The following is a 25,976-nucleotide window of genomic DNA, read 5'->3' on the forward strand; positions in this document are numbered from 1 at the left end:
AGCATTCTTCCATTTAACCACGAGAGGAATCTTAAAAATTCTTGTAGCGCAACCTGCAATGTTCTTCTTTTCAAGGGCAGACAAGCTATTCATTTTTAAGACGTTCCCATATCTAACTACATAGAAATGCAACTATTTATGCAAATAGGGAAATAAAAGAAGGCTTTTCCCTAATAGGAAATATCTATTAAAACATCACTGCTGCCATATAATAAAAGACCTATGAATGTCAGCATTCCTTAATTATTATTGCTCCATTTCTAGTGATTATGCATGCTTTGTTGCCATAAAATATAGAATCTAGTAACATTTTAACAAACAATGGCTTGGCCTTCAATTGTTTGGGTGCACACTGCTTTATAAAGTACCCTGAATAGCCTCAGTCCTAATGCAGAGGGATTCTCCATTACGAGAGAATGGAATTGATAATAAACAACAGAATTTTCCATTTTTCTAAGGAAAGCAGCCATTAATTACAGGCATGCTATTTGTTTAGTTAACATTTATTAAACAACTGCCACTATATGACTGCCTGAGCACCAAGAACAACGTCTTCTCCAGCTCTTTTTAATTGTTACCCATAGGCATCTAATGCTCTTCTGCCCACTCAATGAACGCGAATCACTGACTCATTTCCACCTAACTCGCATAAAAGTCCTGCAGCTCTTGCTCGCTTTTCCCTGCTAGTCTCCCAGTTTGAGCGGAGCAGCTCAGCGATGGAGCATCACGGGAAATGGAGGCTTTCGTTCCTCTCGCCATCCCCTTTTCTCTAAGCAAGCCCAGGACTGCATTTCCCAAGAGGACTTGCTATAAGAACGAGATCACCTGATGTTTCCCCAGCGCCGAACAAAATGGCGGCCCCCATGATGCGACGGTACCGCGCTTGGCTTCGAGCTGGCAAAGTTAGCTTTGCGAATGACACCGTACTTGGAGATTGGAAGAGACCGGTATCCACCAGCGTTCTCTGCTGGAATTCAAAAGGGATTACAACGAAAGAGAAACGGTATGACTGTGGATATTCCGGTTTGTGGCTCTTGGCTGATTAAAAAAATGAAAAAACTTTCCTCGCGTTTCACGTTTCCGCTCTTCTAGTGGCTTACTGGTACGGATTGAAACGCGAAAGGAATCTCGCAAAATTTCAAATGTCCTTCTATGTATAATGCTGTTTAATTTTAGTACTAGTGTATTGGATGAAAATATAATAAACTAGAGCACTAAAGGATAAGGGAAAAACCGCAATTTTTCTCCAATTTGAAATAGAACTGAAGATGCAGTTAAAGTATAGAATTCAAACTCTTATCTTTACCTGCTGGCAGATCTTAATGTGATGCTGCTTTGCTGCATAAATTCGTGGGCTGCTTCACAACTAGCACTTTTCCCTTGCAGCATGGAGAAGGAAAAACATTTACTACGGATAACATTGATGCATTTATAAATGGTTTGCATTATTGTATGAGACTGTAACACACACCATCTTGTAAACAGATTTCTATTTTTTAAAAATTAAATGATGTTATTAATATTCATATATGAAGGTTTTTCTTTCCAATAGTTAGTATAGCAACAGTTTTAAAACTCAATGTGGATTTAAAAATTACAAGATCACACAGCAAATATTTATACAGGATACCCATTTGGGAAGCCCCATTTACCTTACAATGATAATGCAAAGAGAGAAAAAATCTATTCTAAATTGTTTTCTAAATTAGCACTGACCTAAAATACATGCTTCAACATGCATTTAAATAAATATATCCTGTATTATCTGGTCTTAAGAACATTTTGAACACACTGTATGGACGGATATTATGTAGCAGAACAATTAATCAGTGGTATAGTAGTGTAACAACTTACCTCCAGAAGTTATGAATGTTCCAACAATGGAAATTGTTAAGAGATTGGACAGCTGTTTGTCTAAAATGGTATAGTTTTTCTTACGAGAGCAGTGGGTTGGATTAGAAGATCTCTAAGGCCCCTTCCAACTCTTCTATTTTATTCTATTCTATTCTATGTAAGAACCTTAGAGTATAGCTTGGATGTACATATAAAAAACATGAGTCCAACATTTTAATCAATATACTGTATTGGTTCTTGCATGTGAGATAATCAGTAACTTACATAAATACTGAAAAATTCTGAAAATCACTTTTATTAATAAATATGATTATATTGGCAGCCCCTCTTCATGGTTTCAATTATTTCACTTCAAAGAAATACAGAAACCTAAATTCTCATCTTCTTAAGAAAAGAAAACTTGTATCTATCTATATAATTCCTTTATGGATCTCAGATATTGATTTTAGTGCTATTATCATTGCAATGGCATAAGATTGACTTCACTAATCAAATGTATTTTTTATGTCATTGTGTAAGTCCAAATCATTGCTTTCAGATTCTGTAAAGCATTTACTGCAAAATTACTCATTCTCTCAGTCATCAAAATACAGGTGCATGAAGTGCAGTTACGTTTAGTGGCTATGTAGATTTTGTTCCATCTTTTTTCAAATGATAATTTTTGACACTTTCTCAATGAAAGTGACCCTTTGGAAAGGTATGTATAGGACAATAGGACAGTGTTGGTTATAAGAACTGGCATCTATCTAACAAATTTGGGCATTTTTGAGAAAAGTTTTTAATTTATTTAAGCTGTTCAGAATTTGAGTTTCTTTTAATGTCCTGTCATTTTGTTCCAGTATTAATTGTGCTTGATTTTCTTTCCCCTTTCCCAAGTGTTTTAAAATTTTAATTGCATTTATCTAATTACTGATTATACATGTTGGCTTTCTTTTAGTGATGTTTCCTGGGCAGCAGTTGTAGGCTTGGAAATCCATGCACAGATTTCATCCAACTCGAAGCTTTTTTCTGGTTCTCAAGTCCATTTTGCAGCTCCACCTAATTCTCTAGTATCATTCTTGGATGCTTCTCTTCCTGGCACTCTACCGGTAGGTTTTGTTCAGTCCTGAGTAGAAATATAACATGACCAACCGGTCTTTTTCTAAAGAAAGGAGCAAACTTTAATAAGGTCAAAGCAATATGGAGTATATAAAATACAAAATGCAGTTTTATTGAAGCATAGTTACAAGCACCTCTCAGAGCCCAAAACAGAACATAAAGTACATCAAGGAAATGTAAAATAACAGATGTAAAGACCTCAAATCAGATTCTGTCCCACAAGTTGAACTGAAACAGCACATTTGTGCTTCGTCAAAAGCTATACAGATACCAACTGCTTCTGAAATTCCATAGGGATAATTCCATGGTATCAGCTAAGCTCCACTGGAAGTTGAGCTATGTGTTGAAGCAAGAATGTTAACAAGTAAGTGTAGCTTGGCTACCACCAAATAGAACATCGTCAACTTAAGAATAACAGAATAAAGAGTTGGAAGGGACCTTTGAGGTCTTCTAGTCCAATCCCCTATTCAAGCAGGAAACCCCATATCATTTTAGATAAATGGTTGTCCAATATCTTCGGTTTACCTTCTATTTTTTATTTCTTGTCTGATTTATTGTAAATAAGAGGCCCCATCCAGGAGCTATAATAAAGATTTCAGTGTATATTTATCTCTTCTCTCATGTTTTGTGTGGTGGTATATATTATGTTCCTGTTGCTATTGGCATAGATTGGATGGAGTAATACATAAGGTGGTATAATATGTAGGCTGGAATGTTAAATTTATTCAGAGTTATTATGGATTTGTATTGTGTTCCTTGTGGGGTCTGCTCTCTTGTTCCAAGGAGCCTACCTACAGATACCTAAATAAATACCTGCTGTTTTTAAAATATTTTGTTATGGATACATTAGGGTCCATGATACCAGTTGCATCATGAATGCTAATTTAATGTGGTGTTCCATTTTAATATGTAGGTAGGCCCATAGATTGCAAAATAAATCAGTTAACTGGATAAATGAAGACAGGTAAATGGCACAGTGTGTGCTTTAGAGTTTTGCTAATACTGAAGAGGTTGAAAATGCCAAAACCATGATTATACTATTTTGGTGGATTACTGAACTTCATTGAGAGTTTTCATCTTGTGTGTTGTTTTTCTTTTGTCCTGTTAATGTTAAACTTCAATAAGTATTTAGAACTACATTTCGGTTTTTTATGGACTCTTCTGCAGTATAATATAACTTTGTTTTGGGTTTTGGTTTTGGTTTTGTTTGTTTGTTTGTTTTGCTCTTGTAAAAGTTTGTCTTGTTCATGCAAAATACAGTAAAGCAGCAATACCTTTTTTCCAGCTACATGTATTAATATTCATATAAGAATAATCTGTAATCTGAAAGGTAATAAATATTTTTGTCTGGTATTTTCCCCATAATATTTGTATTTTAGACTGCCCACTTTTAAACCTTACATATATAAATAGAAGATATAAGTCATTTAGAATTGGTTATAACTGGAGCAGTCTATAATCCTTAGAATTAATAAATAAACCAGCATTCTACTCACAAAACCCAATAGGCACAGCAGTCAGAAAAGGACTAACATGCCAATTTATCTTTGTTGGACCACTATGACCGAAGTCCTCATTTTTCATCAAACATATTTATAGAATATGTTATAAAAGTCCATTTTTCTGTAGGTTGGCTGACAGTTAGGGTGAGTCCACTGTTTCCTTTAAGGTTGTTTTTATTTTTAAAATAACCTTGGCTATTATCTTGATAGTTTGAGAAACAGTAACTATCAGGGTAGACTGCTACTTCCAAACATCCTTTTGATGATACAGCAAAAAAATATATCTGTTTTCTTGTGTATCTTATAGCCACAATATTTAAGCCCTCAACCTATGAAATCCTTCAGTTATTTTGAATTTTATTATTATTATTAAAAAACTACTTTTGAATGTTTCATAAGAGTCCTTTGTAGATAGGGTGTTTCATATTGACCTTATAACAAAATATATTCATATTTTGTGAATATAGCAGTTAGTTTCAGCTATGGGTTTAGCTTGTATGTACTGTGTACCCTGACAGTCTGAGAAGTGTAGTGTAGTGTTTGCTATATCTCTGACAATTTCCTTCAACAAAATGAGAAGAGCAGATTCGTATCTGCATATTCTGGCTGTGGGCAGATAACCTGGCTTCGGTGCATTTTAAGAGGACTTCTTTTTTTTTCAATTGCTCAGTAGTGGATTATTTTGACCCAAACTGGCTTTTTAAATGATAAATCCTCCTAATTTCTTGTTAACCCGTGAGAAAAACAATGGATCTGGTGATTTACAATTTCAGTTATAGCTTTTTGTCTAGGGCGGGGGGGGGGGTGTTCCTCTTTTTATTTATTCTTTTATTGCTTTTAAAATAATGACAGAGAATTATGGGGGGGGGGCTACACAGATAAAAATACATGTATTGTCAAAGAAAGCATAGTGCATTTTTATTTTTAAAAAGTGAAAGAAAAAAAGAAAAAAGGTATATTATTTTAGCTGTGAATTATTTATAATTCTATATATAGTTATCTAATGAAGCCTTTACTTAAGTACATGTATATTTCTAATTTATTTATATAACTATTATGTAATATATAATATAATGTTATATTATTATAACATGTATATTTCTAATACATTTATATAACTATTATATTTTTAACCTTAGAGTAGTTTGCATGAATCTCATATTTCATTATATTTACCTATACGTAGTCTATGTCTATAGGCAATTTGCTCATAGATCGTAAGTGCAATTAGATCTTCTATACTCTAGCTGAAGGGATGAGGGGTTGCTTTCTCACCAGTGATTGGTAGATATGTCCAAACTGTTTTGTATTATTTACTATACTAGGTAAGGCTGAAAAATATTTTTGAATGCAGTGGAATACTTTGCCAGATAACTTTTAGTAGTGAAATGTTTGAATTAATCAAGGTATAATTTGGCCCACTGACTCAATGGGGGAGTACCACAGTGAAGGTGGCTACTAGATTGATAGCAAACGTACACACACACACGGATTCCCTGCTTCAGTAATCATTTCAAATTACTGCATTAACATTGTTTATTTTATTGTTTCATTATTTTGCTACTGTTTATGTTTACATTTCTTTTCATTTCTCTGTTTTTATTGTTGTAAGTCAGGGGTGTCCAAACTTGGGAACTTTAAGACTTGTGGACTTCAACTCCCAGAGTTCCTCAGCCAGCTATGCTGGCTGGGGAATTCTGGGAGTTGAAGTCCACAAGTCTTAAAGTTCTCAAGTTTGGACACCCCTGTTGTAAGTCATCTAGAGTAGCCCCACGGCAAGACGGGTAGCAAATAAATTTAATAAACAAGCAAGGAAGCAAATAAGTTAATAGCTCTTTCTCTATCTAGCTATTTCCTGATTACCATTTCGGTTGTCTAGAGTAGTGGTCTCCAACCTTGGCAACTTTAAGACTTGTGGACTTCAACTCCCAGAGTTCCTCAGGTAGCAAAGTTGGCTGAGGAACTCTGGGAGTTGAAGTCCACAAGTCTTACAGTTGCCAAGGTTGGAGACCCCTGGTCTAGAGCAGTGGTTCTCAACCTGTGGTCCATGGACCCCTAGGGGGCTGTGATGTCATCACAGGGTTTCGGCAAAGGCTTGAAGAAATATTACGATTTAAATCTTGACTTAAGTCTTGGGGGTCCATGGTCAGAAAAGGGGGTCCGTGGTGAAGAAAGAGTTGAGAACCATTGGTTTAGAACATATTAGAATTGTTACATAGCAAAACATTTATATTCCATGTATCCATGTTAATTTAGGCCAGTCTTTTATTAGAGGTTAAAACTTAGCTCTGTGTCATCTTCCAATGAATGTAGTTAAGAGCACTAAAACAAAAGCACAAAACTTAAAAATACAGTGTGCAATATTAAAAACAATTGTGCTCTGCACAGTGGTGGAATTAAAAAAAATTTACTAGCAGTTTTGTAGGCGTGGCTTGGTGGGCGTGACATGGCTTGGTGGGCGTGACAGGGGAAGGATACTGTAAAATCTCCATTCCCTCCCCACTCCAGAGAAAGGTTACTGCAAAATCCCCGTTCCCTCCCCATCAACTGGGACTCGGGAGGCAGAGAATAGATGGGGGCGTTGCCAGTCTGACGTGATATTTACCGGTTCTCCGGATTACTCAAAATTTCCACTACCAATTCTCCAGGAGTGGTCAGAACCTGCTGAATACCACCTCTGGCTCTGCACCATAAAATGGAAAAATATTGTTTAAAACAAGTTTTCCCTTATTACCCCTTGTACTTCCCATTTGCAAGGAAACCATGGGTTTTTTAAAGCAATCAAAAAGGAATCACACACTGTTTAAAAGAGTACGAATTCAAGTTGTGTGTTGTGTCTCTCTAGGTTCTCAACAGACGATGCGTGGAAGCAGCAGTGTCAACAGGCCTTGCACTGAACTGCACCATAAACAAGAAGTCCTTGTTTGACAGGAAACACTATTTTTATGCAGATCTGCCTGTGAGTATATATCAGGCTTTGTCCTTGACAAATCGGAAGAGGAACATGCCTGAAGAACAGATTGTGGGGGGGGGGGGGGGGGGGCAAGCCAACAAAAGAGAAGCTTTGTTTTTTTCCAGCCACTGTTTACCCGTCCAAGCTGGATGCAGCCCTGAATTCAGATGAATGGGCAGCTGTAGCCAGGAGCTTGCAGATTGACGATGATTGTTCTGATGGCTGTGCCTCCTGTTTTCAGGGCTTTGGGAGTAATTGAACTGGGGAAGGTACTGCTAGGACAAGCCTTCCTTTATTCTCATTAATGGCCTGTTAAGATTAAGACAAACGGTATGAATCTTTTTAAATGAGTGTATTACAGATGCATATTGGTGCTTCAGTGACTTCACAAGCACTTATTGTCATTACGTTTGAGAATCTCAGAGACATCACTAAGTGTTGTATCTTATGATTCTTGGCGAACACATTTTCTTTTCTTTTTATGTACACTGAGAGCATATGCAAATTCCTTGTGTGTTCAATCACACTTGGCCAATAAAGAATTCTGTTCTGTTCTATTCAGTGTTTTGTTTTAAATTTGTTTAGATATCTAAAGCAAATCAATTGATGCCAGTGGTGAAAACCCCCAGTAAAATGAGGCAGTGCCTACCACACTTTAGGTCAGGGGTGTCCAAACTTGGCAACTTTAAGACTTGTGGACTTCAACTCCCAGAATTCCCCAGCCAGCAGAGCAGAGCTGGCTGGGGAATTCTGGGAGTTGAAGTCCACAAGTCTTAAAGTTGCCAAGTTTGGACACCCCTGCTTTAGGTGGTATTCAGACTAGTTCATGCAGCAAACTAGGCAAGTAGGAAGGGAGAGCTTAGCTTTTTTTTTTGCCAATTAGATCTCTCATACAAGTCTCTCCCTCCCTCCAGTTATTCTTTCCATATAGTTTTTTTGATAGTCTGAAGGCATTTAACATAACATTTGTGTATGATAACTTACATTGGAAGGCTAAATGTGAATATTTGAGCATTAATAGAAAATGAAATTTGGTTATTCACTGTCACTTTTATTTGTGTTTTAATTTTTTTAATGGAATATAATAGAATTCTTTATTGGCCAAGTGTGATTGGAATTTGTTTTTGGTGCATATGCTCTCAGTGCACATAAAGAAAAATAAAATGCATTCATCAAGAATCAAAAGATACAACACTGAGTGATACTCATAAGTTACTAATAAGCAATCAAATTGTACTAGGAAACAAAGTAATATAAATTGTAAAGATACAAGCAACATGGTTATAGTCATAAGTGGGAAGACATAAGTGGGAAGACATGCTAGGAAAGAAGAGAAGAGGAATAGTGATGCAGTCTTAGTAAATAATTTGTCAGTGTTGTGGGAATTAGTTGTTTAGCAGAGTGATGACTTTTGGGAAAAAGCTATCCTTGTGTCTAGTTGTTTTGGTGTGGAATGCCCTATGGTGTCATTTTGAGGGTAGAAGTTGAAACAATTTATGTCCAGGATATGAGGGGCCTGTAGATATTTTCACAGCCCTCTTTTTGACACGTGCAGTATACAGCTCCTCAATGGAAGGCAGGTTGGTAGCAGTTGTTTTTTCTGCAGTTCTAATTATACGTTGAAGTCTATGTCTGTCTTGCTTGGTTGCAGAGCCAAACCAGACAGTTATAAAAGTACAGATGACAGACACTATAATTCCGCATAATTCCGAATCAGCAGCTCTTTGGGCAGTTTGAGCTTTCTCAAGAGAAAGGAAAGAGTACATGCAGCCTACCATATGTACCATATTTTTCAGAGTATAATACGCACCGGAGTATAAGATGCACCAAGATTTTGAAGAGGCTAATTAAAAAAAAAAAGTTTTTGCACTCTGCAGACCTCCCAAAAACGGTCCATTCTTCGCAAAAATGGGCCTGCTTTTTGTCAAAGAAAAATGGCATACATAGCCTTTAGGAGGCTTGTAGAGTACTCCTGGGGGCTGGGGGGCAAAATGAGCAAAAAATGCCCCGTTTTTTTTTTGCAAAAACGGGCCTGTTTTTTGTCAAAAAAGGGCATGCATAGCCTTTAGGAGGCTTACAGAGTGCTGCTGGGTGGGGTGGGGGGTCAAAACGAACAAAAGAAGGCCCATTTTTTCCAGTAGAGTGGAGGGAGGGGTCACAGAAGGGTTATTACAGCCTGATTGGTCCATTTAACTGAGAGAAAACTTCTTAACCTTCGGCTTCTCCCATTGGTTCCCAGTTTCCTCTCAGTCAGGTCCAAGACTCAGGTTTGGTTCCTAGTTAGAGAGTTTTTTATAGCTATTTTAGTATTGGTTTAGTGAAAATTGAGCATTCTAAATTTGGAAATTTTTTATTGTTGGTCTGCCTTGCAGGGCTGTTGTTTACTGCCCTCGGAAGGCTGAGAGACAGGGGGGGGGCGTTCCGTGCCTTCCCTCCCCTAAGGGGATCGCCCAGACTGATGCCTGGAGTCTCGGGCGTGCTGGGCGATCCTATTACTTCTATTGCTTCCTCGTTTGCAGAGAACGGTTTAAATTGCTTGGAGTCGCAGCGCGCCGGGGTTTTTCGGCGCAAAAGCGGCAGATCGGCTTCTTTTCAAGTCGCCTTAATCCCGGGGCCGGTTGCAGCTCGCGGCAGAGGCGCGGGGGCGTTTTTCTTGCCTGAGGGAGTTTTTTTCGGCTGTCTCAGTGTGTGCCAGCTAGGATCGGGGCGGCGCGCTTGCGAGCGGTCGCCCAGAGGCTCAGGAAGCGAAAGGCAAGGTCGGCGGCCATTTTTGGGCGCGCTTGCTGGAGGACCGCCCAAAAGAAGCCGGCAGCCATTTTGACGCACGTGGCTGGGCCTGCAGCACGTAGAGGCCGAAGGAACGCGTTGGTGCGAGTGGCAGCGTTGTCTGGAGCCCGGAGCAGGCGATCCTCACCAGCTAAAGGGCTGCAGCTGCTTAATTTCTCTGCCTTTCGGACTTTTCAACCTGGAGCACGTGAGTGGGGCGATGGCGGAGAGATCAGAGTCCCAGCAGGCCGCGCCGTCTCAGGCTGGCGAAGATAGGGCGGATCCCACCCCCCCAGCTAGGCCTCGAGCTTCTAGGCCTTGCGCAGAGGAAAGGCCTTCAAGGGCTCTACAGAGAGATGAGCTCAGGCGATCCAGGGCCATTGAGAAAGTCATTGAAAGGGCTGAGAAGAGGCAGGCCCGGGATCCTAGGCCTAGATCCAGATCTCCACGTCCTTTGGCTTCCTGCCCTTCTCCTCCTGTGGCCAGGGGGTTTAGCCCTTCATCTTCTTCTGCCTCCTCCTGCAGATCTGATAGGAGTCAGGGGCGGGGGGATCCTCGCTCTCCTTCTCCTTCCCAGGGGCCTAGAGGGGCAGATAGGGAGGACCCACTGGAGGGTACCTCTGCAGGCCTGGGCAGGGGCAGAAAGCGTAGCAGGGCCCATGTGGCACCAGACTATGATTCAGAGGGCGATGAGGAGGATCTGGAACACCTCCCTGAGAACCTCAAAAGGCTTGTTTCTGTGGCCATCTCTAGGGGCATAGCCCAAAGGGACAGGCCGTACCATCATAGTAGGATTACTCCTTTTAGTAGATCTAGGTCCAGGGCTTCTTCCCCCTCCCTCATGAGTGAGGTCTCCTCAAGGGGGGAGGCAAGGAGGGATGATTGGGGGTTCTCTGAGGAGGAAGATGTGGCTCCTGAGCCGCCTCGTTCTTCCAACCTTTTCCTCCAGGCCATGTTCAAACCATTACTCAAGAAGGCTAGGAGGACCACCAAGGTGGGCACGGGGGACCCCACGGTCCCACCGCCCACGGATCCAGACATGGTCATATTCTCAGCGACGGCCACTAATAAGGAGGAGATTCCGGCTCCTCCTCTTTTCTTAGATGTGGCTAGTAGCCAATGGGCCCGTCCTTCTAATTTTTTCCCCCCCAGGCAGCAACGACCGTCGCGCCTACAACATGGAAAAATCTTTTGTGCAGGCTATTCAGCTTCCAGCTATAGATCAGGCCATAGCAGCCCTAGTCTCCTCTTCCCCAGTGGTCTCGGGGGACGCGGCAGACAAACTTAAGCCAGAGGACAAGAGGGCGGAGCTCACTTTACATAAGAATTATAAGGTCTCAGCGTGGGCGGTACGGGCGGCGGCTGCCGCCTCGTACTTTAACCGAACTACGGTCATGTGGCTCCGCCAGCTTCAGGATCGTATTCCGATCCAAGATGAGCGGGTTCACCAGGACTTAGCTAAAATTATGACAGCGTGTCAGTACTCGGCTGATGCGACCCTAGACGCTGTTAGGTTTGGTTCTAGTGCCTTGGCCACCTCTGTGGCCTCCCGTCGGCTCCTGTGGCTCAGGAACTGGCAGATGGACTATAAGGCCAAGTGGGACCTGGTGGCCGCCCCCTTTGCAGGTCCAAATTTGTTCGGGGCCTCCTTAGATCCGATTTTGGTGGAGAACAAAGATAAAAAGAAGGTTATGCCTACATCCACCAAGAAGGCGGAGTCCCGTAGTCACCCCTATCGCAGGGCCCAGTTCAAATCCTATGATAGGGATCAGGATCAGCGTTACCAACCTTACAGGCAGGACAGGCAGTTCAATAGGCAGAACTTTCAGGATCGTTCTAGGTACCAGCCGCAGTCCAAGCGGCCCTTTCGAGGGGGGGGCGGCCGTCCCTTCCGCAGGGGGAAATGACTCGAACCCGAGTCATCCCATCGGGGGCCGCCTGGCATTGTATGCGGACAAGTGGGATCAGATCACATCAGACGGTTGGGTCAGGGCGACCGTTCGCCACAGCCTAAGGTTAGAGTTCCTCTCCAAGCCTCCGAGTTTTTTCAAGGTTTTTCCCCCGGCTCGAGATCCGGGACGTCGTCGTCTCATGGACCTCGCTGTCGCCCATCTGCTAGACATCAGGGCGGTGGAGGTGGTTCCGGGGCCGGAAAGGGGTCAGGGCTACTACTCACATCTGTTCGTAGTCCCAAAATCCTCGGGGGGTTGGAGGGCAATCCTCAACCTGAAACGTCTCAACCGCTACCTAGTCTACAGGCGGTTCAAGATGGCGTCCCTGAAATCAATCCTGCAGGGCATTCGGAAGGGAGATTACATGGCCTCGGTAGACTTGACAGAGGCCTACCTCCACGTCCCCATTCTCCAGTCTCACCGGCGCTATCTCAGGTTTTCTCACCAGGGCAGGCATTACCAGTATCGGGCCCTCCCGTTTGGTCTGGCCTCTGCGCCGCGGACATTCACCAAGTTCTTGGCAGCGCTGGCGGCTTACCTACGTTCCATTCCGGTGAGACTTCAGTGCTACTTGGACGACGTCCTGGTCCAGGCGGAGTCCCTCCCCAGAGCCACGTCGGATCTTCGGCTGACGATCCGTTGGCTTCAGGAGTTAGGGTTTTCAGTGAACTTTCCCAAGAGCCACCTGTCCCCGTCCAAACAGATTCTCCACTTAGGGACAGTGATAAACTCCGAGTCAGGGAGGGTTCGCCTGTCCCCAGACCGCTTGACCAGCCTACGTCAACTGGTCTCCTCCGTAAGAAAAAGAAGGTCTGTTTCCATCCTGACCTTGTCTCAACTGCTGGGGAAGATGGTCTCTTGTATAGGGATTGTACCCTGGGCCCGGCTCCATCTGCGACCTCTCCAGTGGGCCTTGATTCCGGTCCAGAGAAGGATGATGAGCAACTCCTTGCGGCCAGTTCCTCTACCAGCGGAGGTGAGGCTCTCTCTTCAGTGGTGGATGTCCCCGGCGCTGCGACAGGGGGCTTGCTTTTGGGAGCCCGAGAGAGTCACCGTGACGACGGATGCCAGCCTCTTCGGCTGGGGGGCCGTGATGGACTCCGACATGAGCCAGGGACGTTGGTCTGCCTCGGATCTCCGCCACAACATCAATTGGCTGGAGCTGAAGGCCGCGAGACTTGCCCTCAGGACTTTTTGTCATCACCTGTGGGGGCGCCATGTCCTCCTGCTCACGGACAATGTAGCGACAAAGGTCCATGTCAATCGCCAGGGGGGCACTCACTCCCGCTCCCTTTGACGAGAGGCGCAGGCGCTGGGCTTGTGGGCAGAGAGACACTTGGCTTCGATAGTAGCGGAGCACATCTCGGGGGTGTCCAATCTTCAGGCGGATTGGTTGAGTCGCACGACCCTAGATGATGGCGAGTGGCAACTGGGGTCGGAGTTGTTTCGGAAGATATGCAGCAGATTCGGCACGCCCCTGGTGGACCTGTTTGCCTCCCCCGACAACGCCCAGCTGCCGCGTTTCTTCACCCGTTTCCAGTCTCCGTCAGCGGAAGGAGCGGATGCCCTCAGGAGCCGGTGGCCCCCGGGCCTTCTTTATGCCTTTCCTCCCCTTCCCCTCGTTCCCCGTACGATCAGGAAGGTAGTCTCAGAGAGGGCTCTCGTTATCCTGTTAGCCCCGTACTGGCCGAGGAGACCATGGTTCGCGGACCTGGTCCAGCTGTCGGTAGCAGACCCCTGGAGGATTCCCCCAGGGGAGGTCGTTCTGAGTCAAGGGGCTTTGCATCACCCAGGGCCTCAGTGGCTTCATCTGACCGCCTGGCTATTGAACGGGGGATCCTGAGGGGGAGGAGACTATCGTCGGGTGTTATAGCCACCTTAGAGGCGTCCAGGAGGCCGTCTACGGTTAGGATTTACAATGCCACTTGGAGGGCGTTTGCAAAGTGGTGTATTCCGTTGGGGTTGGATCCCGCTAGGGCTACCGTCCCAGACGTATTGGAGTTCCTTCAGAAGGGGTTAGAGGACGGTCTGTCGCATAATACGCTCCGGCGTCAGGTGGCGGCTTTGGCCACCATTCTGGGGGGGGAGGGTTCCCCCACCCTTTCTCGTTCTCCCTTGATTAAGCGTTTTCTTAAAGGGGCGGCTAACATCTGCCCACCCCCGGTTCATAGATTCCCGACCTGGGACCTCACTCTGGTCCTCAAGGCTCTGACAGGCTCCCCCTTCGAACCTCTTAGGACGGTACACATGCGCCTCCTCACCCTTAAGGTGGTGTTTTTAGTGGCCATTACATCAGCCAGGCGCATTTCGGAATTGGGGGCTCTTTCTTCTCGCAGTGATCTGTGTATAATCCACCAGGACAGGGTGGTCCTGCGTTTGGATCCTTCGTTTATTCCGAAGGTGAATTCTCAATTTCACAGGGCCCAAGAGATTGTGCTTCCTAATTTTTGTCCCAATCCAGCAAGAGAGCAGGAGTGCGTGTGGCACAGGCTGGACGTCCGCCGCGCCGTCCGCATATACCTGAAACGGACGGAGGGCGTTAGGAGGACCGAGGCGTTGTTCGTCTCTTTTCGGCCGGGCTCGTTGGGACGTAAGGTGTCCTCTTCCACTATCGGGAGATGGATTAGGTTGGCCATAGTTGAGGCCTACAGTGCTTCCGGGAAGACTCCCCCGTCAGGTATCACTGCCCACTCCACTCGCAGTGCCGCTACCACTGCGGCCTGGGCTACCAGAGCACCCTTCGAGGATATTTGCAGGGCGGCCACTTGGGCCTCTCCTACGCCTTTCATTAGGCACTACCGTTTGGATGCGTATGCCTCGGCTGAGGCATCTTTTGGGCGGCGGGTCCTCCAGAGGGTGGTGGCCGATCCTTCACCTGGGACCCAGTCTACCCGCCCGGGGACGTAGCTTGGGTATGTCCCTTCTGTGACCCCTCCCTCCACTCTACTGGAAAAAGAACGTTGGTCTTACCTGAACGTTTTTTTCAGGAGATGTGGAGGGAGGGGTCACATTCCCGCCCTAGTTAGATAGACAGGGTCCGGGAGGTGTAGGATCGGGTGGCCCGGGGGGGGCTTTCCCTTGTTTGTTTGTTGTTACAGATGCATGCACCGACATCGCGGAAACTGGGAACCAACGGGAGAAGCCGAAGGTTAAGAAGTTTTCTCTCAGTCAAATGGACCAATCAGGCTGTAATAAGCCTTCTGTGACCCCTCCCTCCACATCTCCTGAAAAAAACGTTCAGGTAAGACCAACGTTCTTTTCGTTCATTTCTGCCCTCCCCAGCCCCCAGGAGCACTCTACTAAAGGCTATGCATGACCATTTTGGTGAAGGGGGTGGGGTTTCATGAGGCCAAAAATGCTGTATTCAGTGTATGACGCACCCAGATTTTCAGCCTCTTTTTTGAGGGAAAAAGGTGCGTCTTATTCTCTGAAAAATACGGTATATCTTTCGGGGTCAATAGTTAACAAGAAGGAGGGGTCTGTGTGTTAAAAGGCAAAGATGATCAGCTTTCATTTGAAATGAGCTATCTGTTAACATTCTAAATGCAGGCTGGATATCAGATCACTCAGCACAGGGTTCCCATTGCGGTGAATGGCTGCTTACAATACTTTATGCCAGCCGATAAAAACCAGAATGAAATGGTAAGCAAGACTGTGAGGATCAAGCAAATACAGTTGGAGCAAGACAGTGGAAAGAGTCTTCATGATGATTTTAGAAGCCAAACACTCATTGACCTCAACAGAGCAGGTATGTTTGAAACATATTTCTGCATGCAACTGTTGCACGAGGTATTTATATGTTTTCAACGGAACGCATATTCTCAAATTAAAATAACTGGATTTGATGCCCAGTTAAAGTTTCAAAGTTCAAAGTTTCACAGAAAGACTTGACTGTATCATCTATACTGAAGGTGTCGAGCCTCAGCTATGAGCACGAGGCAGACCCAGACAAGCCAAGATAAGGTGTCTAAAGTGTCACCATTCACTTACGTCATGTAAAAAAAATTGGAAGCATAACCTCCCATTTCATTTTCTATTTATACACAAACACAGATGCTTTTCTGGGAGCCTGACGTTCCAGGCTGGAAAATAATGGAACCCAGAGGGAAAAATATTTTAACCATTTAAATTTAATTGAATAATTAAATGACCAAATAGAATTTTGGGTGGCATTTTCCAAATGAAAGCAGTTTCTTTAATCAGGCTGTCTTGGGTATCATCAGGTGGGAAAATCAGGTACCATCAAGATGTTTGAGCACAAGAATATTCACTTTTCTTCCTATACAGAGATCTCTTCGCAGTATCAGGTGTTCAGGAACCAGAAGATTTGCCAGAGACAGGATATTTCCCATAGATCTGTTTGTTGATGCTACATTTCAAAGTCAGAAACCACATTCCTCTGTTTGCTACCTAATTTGCAAAAGGACAGTCTTTTAGTTATAAGCATCCCACGGGACGTGGTAGCTCAATGGGACACAGTGGCTAAGATGCTGAGCTTGTCGATCAGAAAGGTCGGCAGTTCAGCAGTTCGAATCCCTAGTGCCCTGTAACAGAGTGAGCTCCCATTACTTGTCCCAGCTTCTGCCAACCTAGCAGTTCGAAAGCACGTAAAATGCAAGTAGAAAATATAGGAATCACCTTTGGTGAGAAGATAACAGTGTTCCATGCACCTTCGGTGTTTAGTCATACCGGCCACTCAAGACAAAATGACACTTCTACGGTTGTATGAATTTTGACAGGGATTAAATAATAAATGATCCTGAATCGCCTCGCATAAAAGCTAGAGCAGCTTCAAGTGTGCTCAACATTATTGACTGAACTGATACAATGAGACGAAAAAGCTGCTCTTGTTATCCTTCCTCTGCCTCTGGTAGGGATCGGCCTCATGGAGCTTGTCATGGAACCAGAAATGTCTTGTGGAGAAGAGGCGGCAGCCGCGGTGAGGGAACTTCAGCTCATCCTACAGGTTCTCGGGAGCAGCCAGGCAAACATGGCAGGTAGGAGAACTGCAGGGCTTATTTATCTTTCCTCAACTGTGATTTTCTATAAGGAAGGCCCTTTCTTTGCCGTGCAGCCACTAATCATTTAGCATTGTTGGGCTGCCTTTTGTTTTGAGTTTTTTTCTCTCCTTCATAAGATTTCTGATGCTGTATGTGGTACTCCTACCTTAGGTATCTTAGAGACATCAGTGCTTCTGACTCAGCTCAGATATTTCTAGACTGCTGACCTTTTTTTGAAACTGTGCATGATAAACCTAAGTGGGAACAGAATGATTGATGGCTCCTGGGTGGACTTTTCTTTTGCTTCCACATTAGCCTCCCCAAATGCAAATTCTTCGGGACAATACTAACTGCAACTTGTCTAATAATTGCTAGTTTTATACTGCTAGTTGCAAGAGATCCTGGGAATGTTGCAAAATGGAAATATTTTCGAGATTCAGCTTCAAGTAAATGTTTGATAGCAAGTCATATTTTTATTAAATATTATATTTTTATGAAACAAAGCCTTGGTTTTATCCAAATATTTTACCCTTATAATTGGCAGCACTTTCCTCCTCATTTCCTGCTATGTTGTTTCTTTGTGATGATGGTGGGAGCTGCTACTGTGGAAGGGATAAATAAGGATGATTAGGAATGTACATCAAAGTGCTATACTTCCATCAGGATAATGACAACTGCCCAGCTAAACACTTACGTGCTTATATCAGGCAGCAGGGATATAAGAATTCGCTATGTGTAGATTGTTGCTGTGTTGACAAAAGTAAAAGGATTATTCATGGTGTACATTGTATGAATGATTTAACAAGAATAAGCACCTCTGTATTTTACCAAACAAATCACATGGATAGACTTAATAGAGTAATTGTTGATATACTGTAGTGCCAGATGTTGGGCCCATCAAGTCAGATGCTGGCAGAGGAAGAAATGAAGATCTAATAGTGTTTATGATTAAAGTAGCTAAAATTGTCATGCTGGAAAAGACAGCCAAAAGCTTCAGAGAAGGGATTGCAGTGGAAATGTGAAACATAAGAAGGATGAACATACAAAAGGTTGTCACAGTAAAAGATGAAATGAATCAATTACCGATTGACATATTCAATATCGGCAAATTGAAATAGACTAGAATCGGACAGGCAGAAGATCAGACTGCTTACTACTGAGAGTCTGAAAAAAGAAGTGGATTAAACTAATGACAAGTACAACAATCTAAAAAATCCTTAGAATTGACAGTGAAGTGGTCAATAGCTTTTGTTGTTTAGGGTCGACTAAAAGAACAAGCATGCTGCAAAACTAGCATTTGATAGGATAGCCAGGAAAGCCTTGGAAAACGTAATTAGATGCTGCAAGATAGTCTGATAGCTTCAAAGCTCTGCAAAAATGATTTGAAAGCAGCATTTTGAAGAAGTGGGATAGAAAAATGTATTAATGCTTTTGAACACCAGTGTTGCAGAAGACTCTAGAGAATACCATGGATAGCCAAGAAAATAAATGAATTGCAGAAGAAAATACAGAGTTGTCCTTTGAAGCACAAAATGATCAGGCTCAAATTATCATATCTGAGCACAAGATGAGAAAACCCAGCTCCTTTTTAACAATCCATAATGCTGGCCAATATGGAAAGAAAAAGAAGAGCACAACCAGCAGCAAAGTAGATGGATTAAAGTAGTGAGAGGTGCGTTGCTGGGAAACCTGAAAAACGAGGCTTAGTGACAGGACATTCTGAAGAAGTCTATCTGAGTGGCCACTAAAAATAGTCACTGACTTAATAGCACATAATAATAGCTGGATCATTCTGGAACAGGGGTGTCAAACTCGATTTCTTTGAGGGGCGCATCAGAATTATGTTTGACCTTGGGGAGCAGGGGTGGGTGTGGCCAAGGTGGGCCTGGCCAACTCGATATCATGCCCGGGGCACTTGTGGTGGCCCAAACGCTCTGGCAATGAAAATGGGCTCCCGCGACAGCTTCCTGCAACCTTCTGCCAGCTGACGCCCTCCTGAGCTCCGTTTTGCTGGCAGAGGCACATGGGTTGGTCCTTTGCTATTTCTAGGGCGGCCCCATGGGCCGAATCTAAACACCCCGCAAGGTAGATCCAGCCCCCGGGCCTTGAGTTTGACACCCCTATTCTAGAATAATTGAGTGTATTGATAGAGGCAGAAAGTTTTTTCTACTAGACTTTGTATGCAGTTTAGTCTAATTTATTTATCAAATTTCTACACTCTCCATCTCACCTAAGTAACTCTGGGCAGTTTGCAAACAATTTTGGCCATTTTCTTGAATGTTATGCAAATAGTATAGTATTATCTATAATACTATAAGTATTCCCTATAATAATTCCCTATTAATTTACCTAAACCACATAGTTCAGCAAAAAGTACTCAGCCCCCACCACTTTCATTTTTCTAGCTGTATGGCAACTATAAAAATATCTCTACAACCACAGTACTTGTTTTCAAGGTTTCATGTGACTCTTGCTGAAATATAAAGGACGTCTGGGTGAACAAATAATGGACTGCTATGCTTGTTTCATTTATTTCATAGTAATCAAAGGTTCATTCTAAAATTCAAGCAAAACTGTTTTGAAAAGATAATTGACCTTTTTGAGTGAGTAGCTAATTACAAATGTTTTTTAACTGCAAAAACTAGAACCAAAGCTTTTCTGTAAACTTTGATATTCAAAGCAAATCAGGAAACAATAAAAAAAATGAAGCAGGTTATTTTATTTTTACAAACTGCATTGTTCAAAGTAGTCAAAATGTAGGCTTCTACCCAGTGTGCTGCTGGAGTTTTATGTGCTACCTACCCAGTGTTTTTCATTAAGATTTAAGAGAAAATCTTGCTTCACTTTATGTAATATAGTACAGGGGTGTCAAACTCAAGGCCCTCGGGCTGAATCCAGCCCCTGGGGTACTTAGATCCGGCCCATGGGACTGGCCTGGAAATAGCAAAGGACCAGCCTGCGGTGCCTCTGCTAGCGAAAACAGGCTGCGGGAGGGCCACAGGTGCACCCCCCTGCACCCTATTTTGGCTGGCAGGGTGTTGCAGGAGGGTATCCATCCCATCTCTTCCCCCTCCCGCCAGCCCCCGGAGGACAATTACAATGCTCGTCCGGCCCTCCAAAAAATCCAGTTTGACACCCCTCTAATAGTACCTTACAGCAAATAGGAAGAGTGGGAAAAGCCTTCCTCTCTTGCACCCCCATTATTGGTACAGAATTATTGAGGAGGTTTTATATTGCTTTATCAGTTTGACTTCTAGATTTTCACAGGCTTGATCAGGAAGTACTGTATCTGCAAAAACAAAGAAATATACACCTGGAAATAATTTTCTGCCTCAAATAGTTGTTTTAGTGCCTGATTGTTCTATCAGTTTATGTGGAAATCTGTATTAGCTTTTGGCTGTTTGAAAGGGTTTTCAGTTGTATTCATTGCAAAGATTCTAAGTCCTTGAAGGGGAAAAAATGGGCTTTTCTCACCTGTCCTTGTGCTATAAATTTTCAAGGACACTTGAGTAAATCTGTTTGGACTGCTGTTGGCTTTGTGATAGAATTCTACCAAGCCATCAAATGATAGTTTCATACAATCAAAACCCTTGACAAAGCCTTTTTTAGCTTAGTTGTTTCACTTTTTGTCTTCTGGATATTTGTTTAGAACTGTGTTGGTATTATAATTGTGTTATAATACCAACACAATGTTTGTATTATTATAAGATAGATAGATAGATAGATAGATAGATAGATAGATAGATAGATAGATAGATAGATAGATAGATAGATAGATAGATGATAGATAGATAGATGATAGGTAGATAGATAGATAGATAGATAGATAGATAGATAGATAGATAGATAGATAGATAGATAGATATAGATAAAAGCCAAATACCACTCACTCAACATGAAATCTCTAGAACTGTAGAGCCTCCAAACTTGAAATTCAGCACTTAGGTTCCTCTTGGCTTCTAGGTGCTTGCTAAGAAAGGATTTGTCAAAATCAGTTTTTCGAATACAGATCATCAATATTTCTTATACATTATTATATTAACACGCATTGATGCTAAGCAGTTAGACATTTTACTCCCTCTCCCCACCTGAAAGGAACTCAGTTCCAACTGCCAGTTGTCTTATATTAACATGCTCTGATGCTCACCCCATCACTAGACCGGGCATGGACGTGGCCAGCGTGTGACTCATCCAGACTGCGGGCTGGGAATTTAGACATTCTACTCCCCCTCCCCACCTGAAAAGAACTCTGTTCCAACTTCCAGTTCCCTTATATTAACACGCTCTGATGCTAAGGAGTTACACATTCCACATTAATGTTCAAACTTTAAGTATCAAACCCGATCACATAGTTTCGTAGCAAAGCATGGGTATCCAGCTAGTATTATAATATGTGTCAAATTATGTGTATTAATAAACTTACAACAAAAATGAAATAAGCATCCAAGGTAAACATGTAATATAAGTTTTACAGTAATATTTACAGCAATGTGTAGATGAAGATATAGAGGTGCAAAATATAGTAATTCTCCAGATAGCAATCAGGTAACTTATAACATAGACAGTAATCAAGCTCACTGCCTGGAACTCTTAGAATAGAATAAATCAGTGGGACAATGAATTCTTTTAAAATGGGCAATAAAACATTATATGAGTCAATTTGAACAATTCCTGTCCTGTACAGGGTAATAGGCTGTGTAAAATAAGCATGCTATAAAATCTGACATTGTCACAGGGGGCAACCTGTCCAACTTTGCCAAAGAAAAGCCCCATTGATTTTTCATAGTGGTTCTATTAGTAAGATAGGAAGCCGGTTACAGTTTATTGGATTGTTGATTAGGAGAGCATCTTCAGAGCAACATCTGAGAAAAATAGGTGCAAAATAGCTCAGTGCCTGCATGGCAATTTTCCTAATTTTTCCTTTCATGTAGTTTAGCCAGGAGCTTGCATCTATAAAACCTTAACAATTTTCAGTGTCGTTTTTTTAAATAACTGCACAAATCTTATACTACTGTCAAGCAAAATTAATTTTGTTCCATAAGTCACGAAGTTTTTTTCTCAACTGACTGTGGAGTCTTAAAAACGATGCAAAGGCTTGGTTTGTGCATAAATGCTGAACCTCTTGGGAGCATCAGTGCCTTAAGATGTGTACAGATGCCACACACAGAGGGATGCACATATTCCTGTTTGAAATAGGCCTCCAGGAAAGCTTCTGAAGTGTGTTTCATTTGATAAAAGTGTAGTAACCTCTTTAAGGTGTGTATCCATAGAATTTTAGACTAGACTTAGAAATGGAGAGCTTGTGGTCCTTGAGTTGTTTGTGAACTCTGATTAAATTGTCCAATGATGATTTATTTTGGGATTGTAGCTTCACAATAGCTGAAGGGCCATAGGTTCCTCTGGCGAGCGTAAGGCAGGGGTGTCCAAACTTGGGAACTTTAAGACTTGTGGACTTCAACTCCCAGAATTCCCCAGCCAGCATGGCTGGGGAATTCTGGGAGTTGAAGTCCACAAGTCTTAAAGTTCCCAAGTTTGGACACCCCTGGCCTAAGGAAATAAAAGCCTTGGATAATCATCATATAATCTTCTATGGCAATTTTGCATATATATATATATATATATATATATATATATTTGTAAGCGGTATGGGTTTATTCAACTGCTGATATTATTTTCAGAGGGCCAGTTGAGAGTAGATGCAAATGTATCTGTACATCATCCTGGCCAACTTTATGGAGTAAGGACCGAAGTGAAGAATATCAACAGTGCTCGGTTTCTCGCGAAGGCAATCGGTAAATAAAACTTTTCTTCCTAGCTAAAACCCTAGAAATGTGAAATTTCATATCCAACAAAACCTGTTTGTAGAAAACCTATTTGTAAAACCTGTAGTAGAATATTGATACACATCTATTAAGTCTTTAAACTACATATATGATTTTCCATCTCTGTCTTGTTGATGTAGAATGTACAAATAATTTACATTAAAAGGTAGTCCTTGACTTATGACCAATTGTTTAAAACCCTTCTGACCATCATAAAAATATTGTGCTGTCCTTCTCTGCACAGTCACATGATGACAACCTGGGTTATTGGCAACTTGGTCACGCTTACACTGGTTGCCAAACCCCCCACAATCATGGGATCGCCATTTGCAATTTTCTCTGCCAACTTCTCCAGAAAGTCAGTGGGGAAGCCAGCAAAGAACGTAGCAAGTTGCTCCTTCCTGCCAAAAGATTTCACCTCTCTTCTGTTCACAGGAGGAAAGGGGAAATTCTTCATCAGGCTGTAGAAACAAAGCTTGGATTTTCAGCATCTAAACTTTTCCAATCCACTGCAGGTGTTCCTTCTGTACATACCATGTTCCCCCCAAAATAAGAACAACTTTCTATAAGCATTCTAGATTCCTAATTTCTATGCTGCCCAGAATTGCTGGTTTGTGAGATGGACAGCACAGAACACAAACAAACAAATACAATTTCTGCTGGTTTTCATTGTTAGCCCCATCCCCACTGCCATTGGAACCCACTCTGGCTTTCTACCCGATTTCTCTCTTCTAAACAATGAAGACGCTCAATGCCAAGTTTATTTTCTTTAATTACAAAGTCCGCCACATCTTCCTTCAATAATGCTGCCTGCAATATCTTTCATTGCCAAAGTTCACTAACTGGTTGCATAATCATGCTTCAATACCTGCTAGTATTTCTGACTCTGTAGGAGAAGAGAATTGTTAGAGGAAGCAGAGGAACTGAGAAGCACAAATGTGTGGGAGAGCTCCCAACAAAGAGCATAGAAGATGCAGCACATAGAAAAAATGGGAATTCTTTTCTGTTGCCTGCTGTCTAGAGTCAGGAGAGAAGCTGTTCTGACCTAGGCTTCCCAAGAGCATGAAGCAAACTCCTTGTCCCGACAAAAAAACTCTTTTATTAATTTACTGTGAATTCTGCTCATTCATATCCAGCAAAGTCTTTCTAAGGAGGATTTACAGTTCCAGACCTTATCTGGCTTGGACAGCTGGCAGACCGATATCTGCAAAACTTGGCAAGGAGTCTCGGAGAGTCATGAACAAATTAAGCGAACTAATTGTCTCCTGCAAACTCCGCTCCCCTTTCGCTCCTCTTTTATTTCCTCTGGGAGGGGCCAGTCATCGTCCACCTGTGGCCTCACTCCCAAGTCAACCTCTGTTCTTTAGCTGTTCCCTTCGTCTGGCAACTCTGTGCATGTGCACACTGGGAACAGGCTCCAGCTGTTTGTCTGCTTCACTGATGTCTGACTCTGAAGGCAGCTGGTAACTGGCATACGGCTCTGGCCCCCTCTCTGCCTCTGACGTAGAGCCCTCATCAGAGCCTTCCCCAGACTCCAGGACTGGCCCATGTTCCTCCCCAACCTCCTCACTCTCCGAATGTGCTGCCCGCTCCGCTGTCCACTGGCAGACCACAACAGGAGCATATAGAGAAGCCAGAAAGAAAGAAGACATGTCCTCAGCTTCAGCCAAAGACAAGATAGAGATTCCTCCGTCCTAATTCCCCCGGTCAAAAAGAAAGAAAAAGATTGGATGGGGGAAGATTCAACTGACAATAAAATAAAAAGGGAGGAAGGGGCGAACTGACCTGTGGTGACCCAAAACAAGCAGGAGAGAGAGGTGGAAGTATCTTACACATAGACACACAGAATTGCCAAATAAAAGCCTAAGAAATAAATCCATACGATGGAGGAATTAAAGAATGGGGTTATAGTATATTCAAAATGAAATTCCCTAAATGTTGCTGATACATATATCTCACAGCATTTGGCTCTTAAAATATGCAGTATCTCTCTTGCTAATAATCAAGGCTTAAAGATCATTTCTGTTTGGGCTGATAGAGAAATAGAGAAAATGCGTATGCAACAGATGACCTAGACTGTTTGTTTATTTCTTCAAGACTATGAAATACACAGGCAGATTGAAGAGCTGGAGAATGGAGGGACCATTCTAAATGAAACTAGAGCCTTTGATTTTAAACTTGGGTAAGAGGTTTCCTTCCATTTTGGTTTTTGTGGGGATTATTTTTAATTTACCACAACCATCAATACATAGAAGAAACCAAAAGAAAATTACAATGTCATCTGAAAGCAGAAGCGTAATTATTAGCTACTCAGCACTGCTTCTTAAAAATGTGTACCTTTTGCCTGTTGATACAAATTTTGGACTTACGATCCTCTTGGGAAACCATTTTAAAGTACTCTATACGGTTTCATCATGTGGTAGCCTGTCTTTAGGCATATGCTGCACCTCTGGAGTTTGGCTGCTCACATATATTGCAAGTTTTGCCACAGCATTGAAAATTAAATATTCTACTACTTAAGCTAAGATGTTTCGTATTTAAATTAACATGCTATCTCAATGTTAGCGCTTTAAATTTGAGTTATGGTATACCAACGTTGTCTTTTACTCAGGTCATATGGCATACATTTGTCAGGGAGATCAACACTCTTACATTACAGAATAGTCCTGGCGATTGAATTGCTAGTTTGTTCAGTTTCGTGCTTGTACGCTTCTCCTCAGTGTGCCATGGGGGCGCGACCTGGCTTGCACCAGCTGGGTAGCAGCGGTTGGGTTGATGATACCTACCAGGGCCTCTCCTGCCAATCTCGTCTCAAGTCTGGGCAGGCTCAGCGCCGGCTCTCATTCTCCTTACACAGTTAACCTTTCCCACTGGTGTGGTACTCATTTATCTATTATCCCAATAATCCCGCTTTCAAATTGCTGGATGGATAGGGCAGAAGCCAGAGGTGAGTGACAGGAACTCACTCCATCCCACAGGGCTACCAGGGCTCAAACCGCCAGAGAGTTGACTATTTCTGGTCAGCAGAT

At 42.8% G+C, this 25,976-nt stretch overlaps 1 protein-coding gene across 1 annotated transcript in view; it reads left to right on the forward strand.

Moving 5' to 3' along the window:
* Positions 1–811: 811 nt before the first annotated feature.
* GATB (glutamyl-tRNA amidotransferase subunit B) overlaps positions 812–25,976 on the forward strand; it is a 46,780-nt gene continuing 21,615 nt past the window's right edge. Inside the window, exons 1-7 of the mRNA XM_081959241.1 lie at positions 812–1,003; positions 2,792–2,942; positions 7,300–7,413; positions 15,675–15,873; positions 17,000–17,122; positions 22,804–22,917; positions 25,045–25,129. Of these exons, the coding sequence (XP_081815367.1) occupies positions 852–1,003; positions 2,792–2,942; positions 7,300–7,413; positions 15,675–15,873; positions 17,000–17,122; positions 22,804–22,917; positions 25,045–25,129 (938 nt within the window). The 5' untranslated portion in view covers positions 812–851. The remainder of the gene's footprint in view (positions 1,004–2,791; positions 2,943–7,299; positions 7,414–15,674; positions 15,874–16,999; positions 17,123–22,803; positions 22,918–25,044; positions 25,130–25,976) is intronic.

The sequence above is a fragment of the Natrix helvetica genome, assembly GCF_964273705.1.
Source record: "Natrix helvetica genome assembly, chromosome: 7".
Taxonomy (NCBI): Eukaryota; Metazoa; Chordata; class Lepidosauria; order Squamata; family Natricidae; genus Natrix; species Natrix helvetica.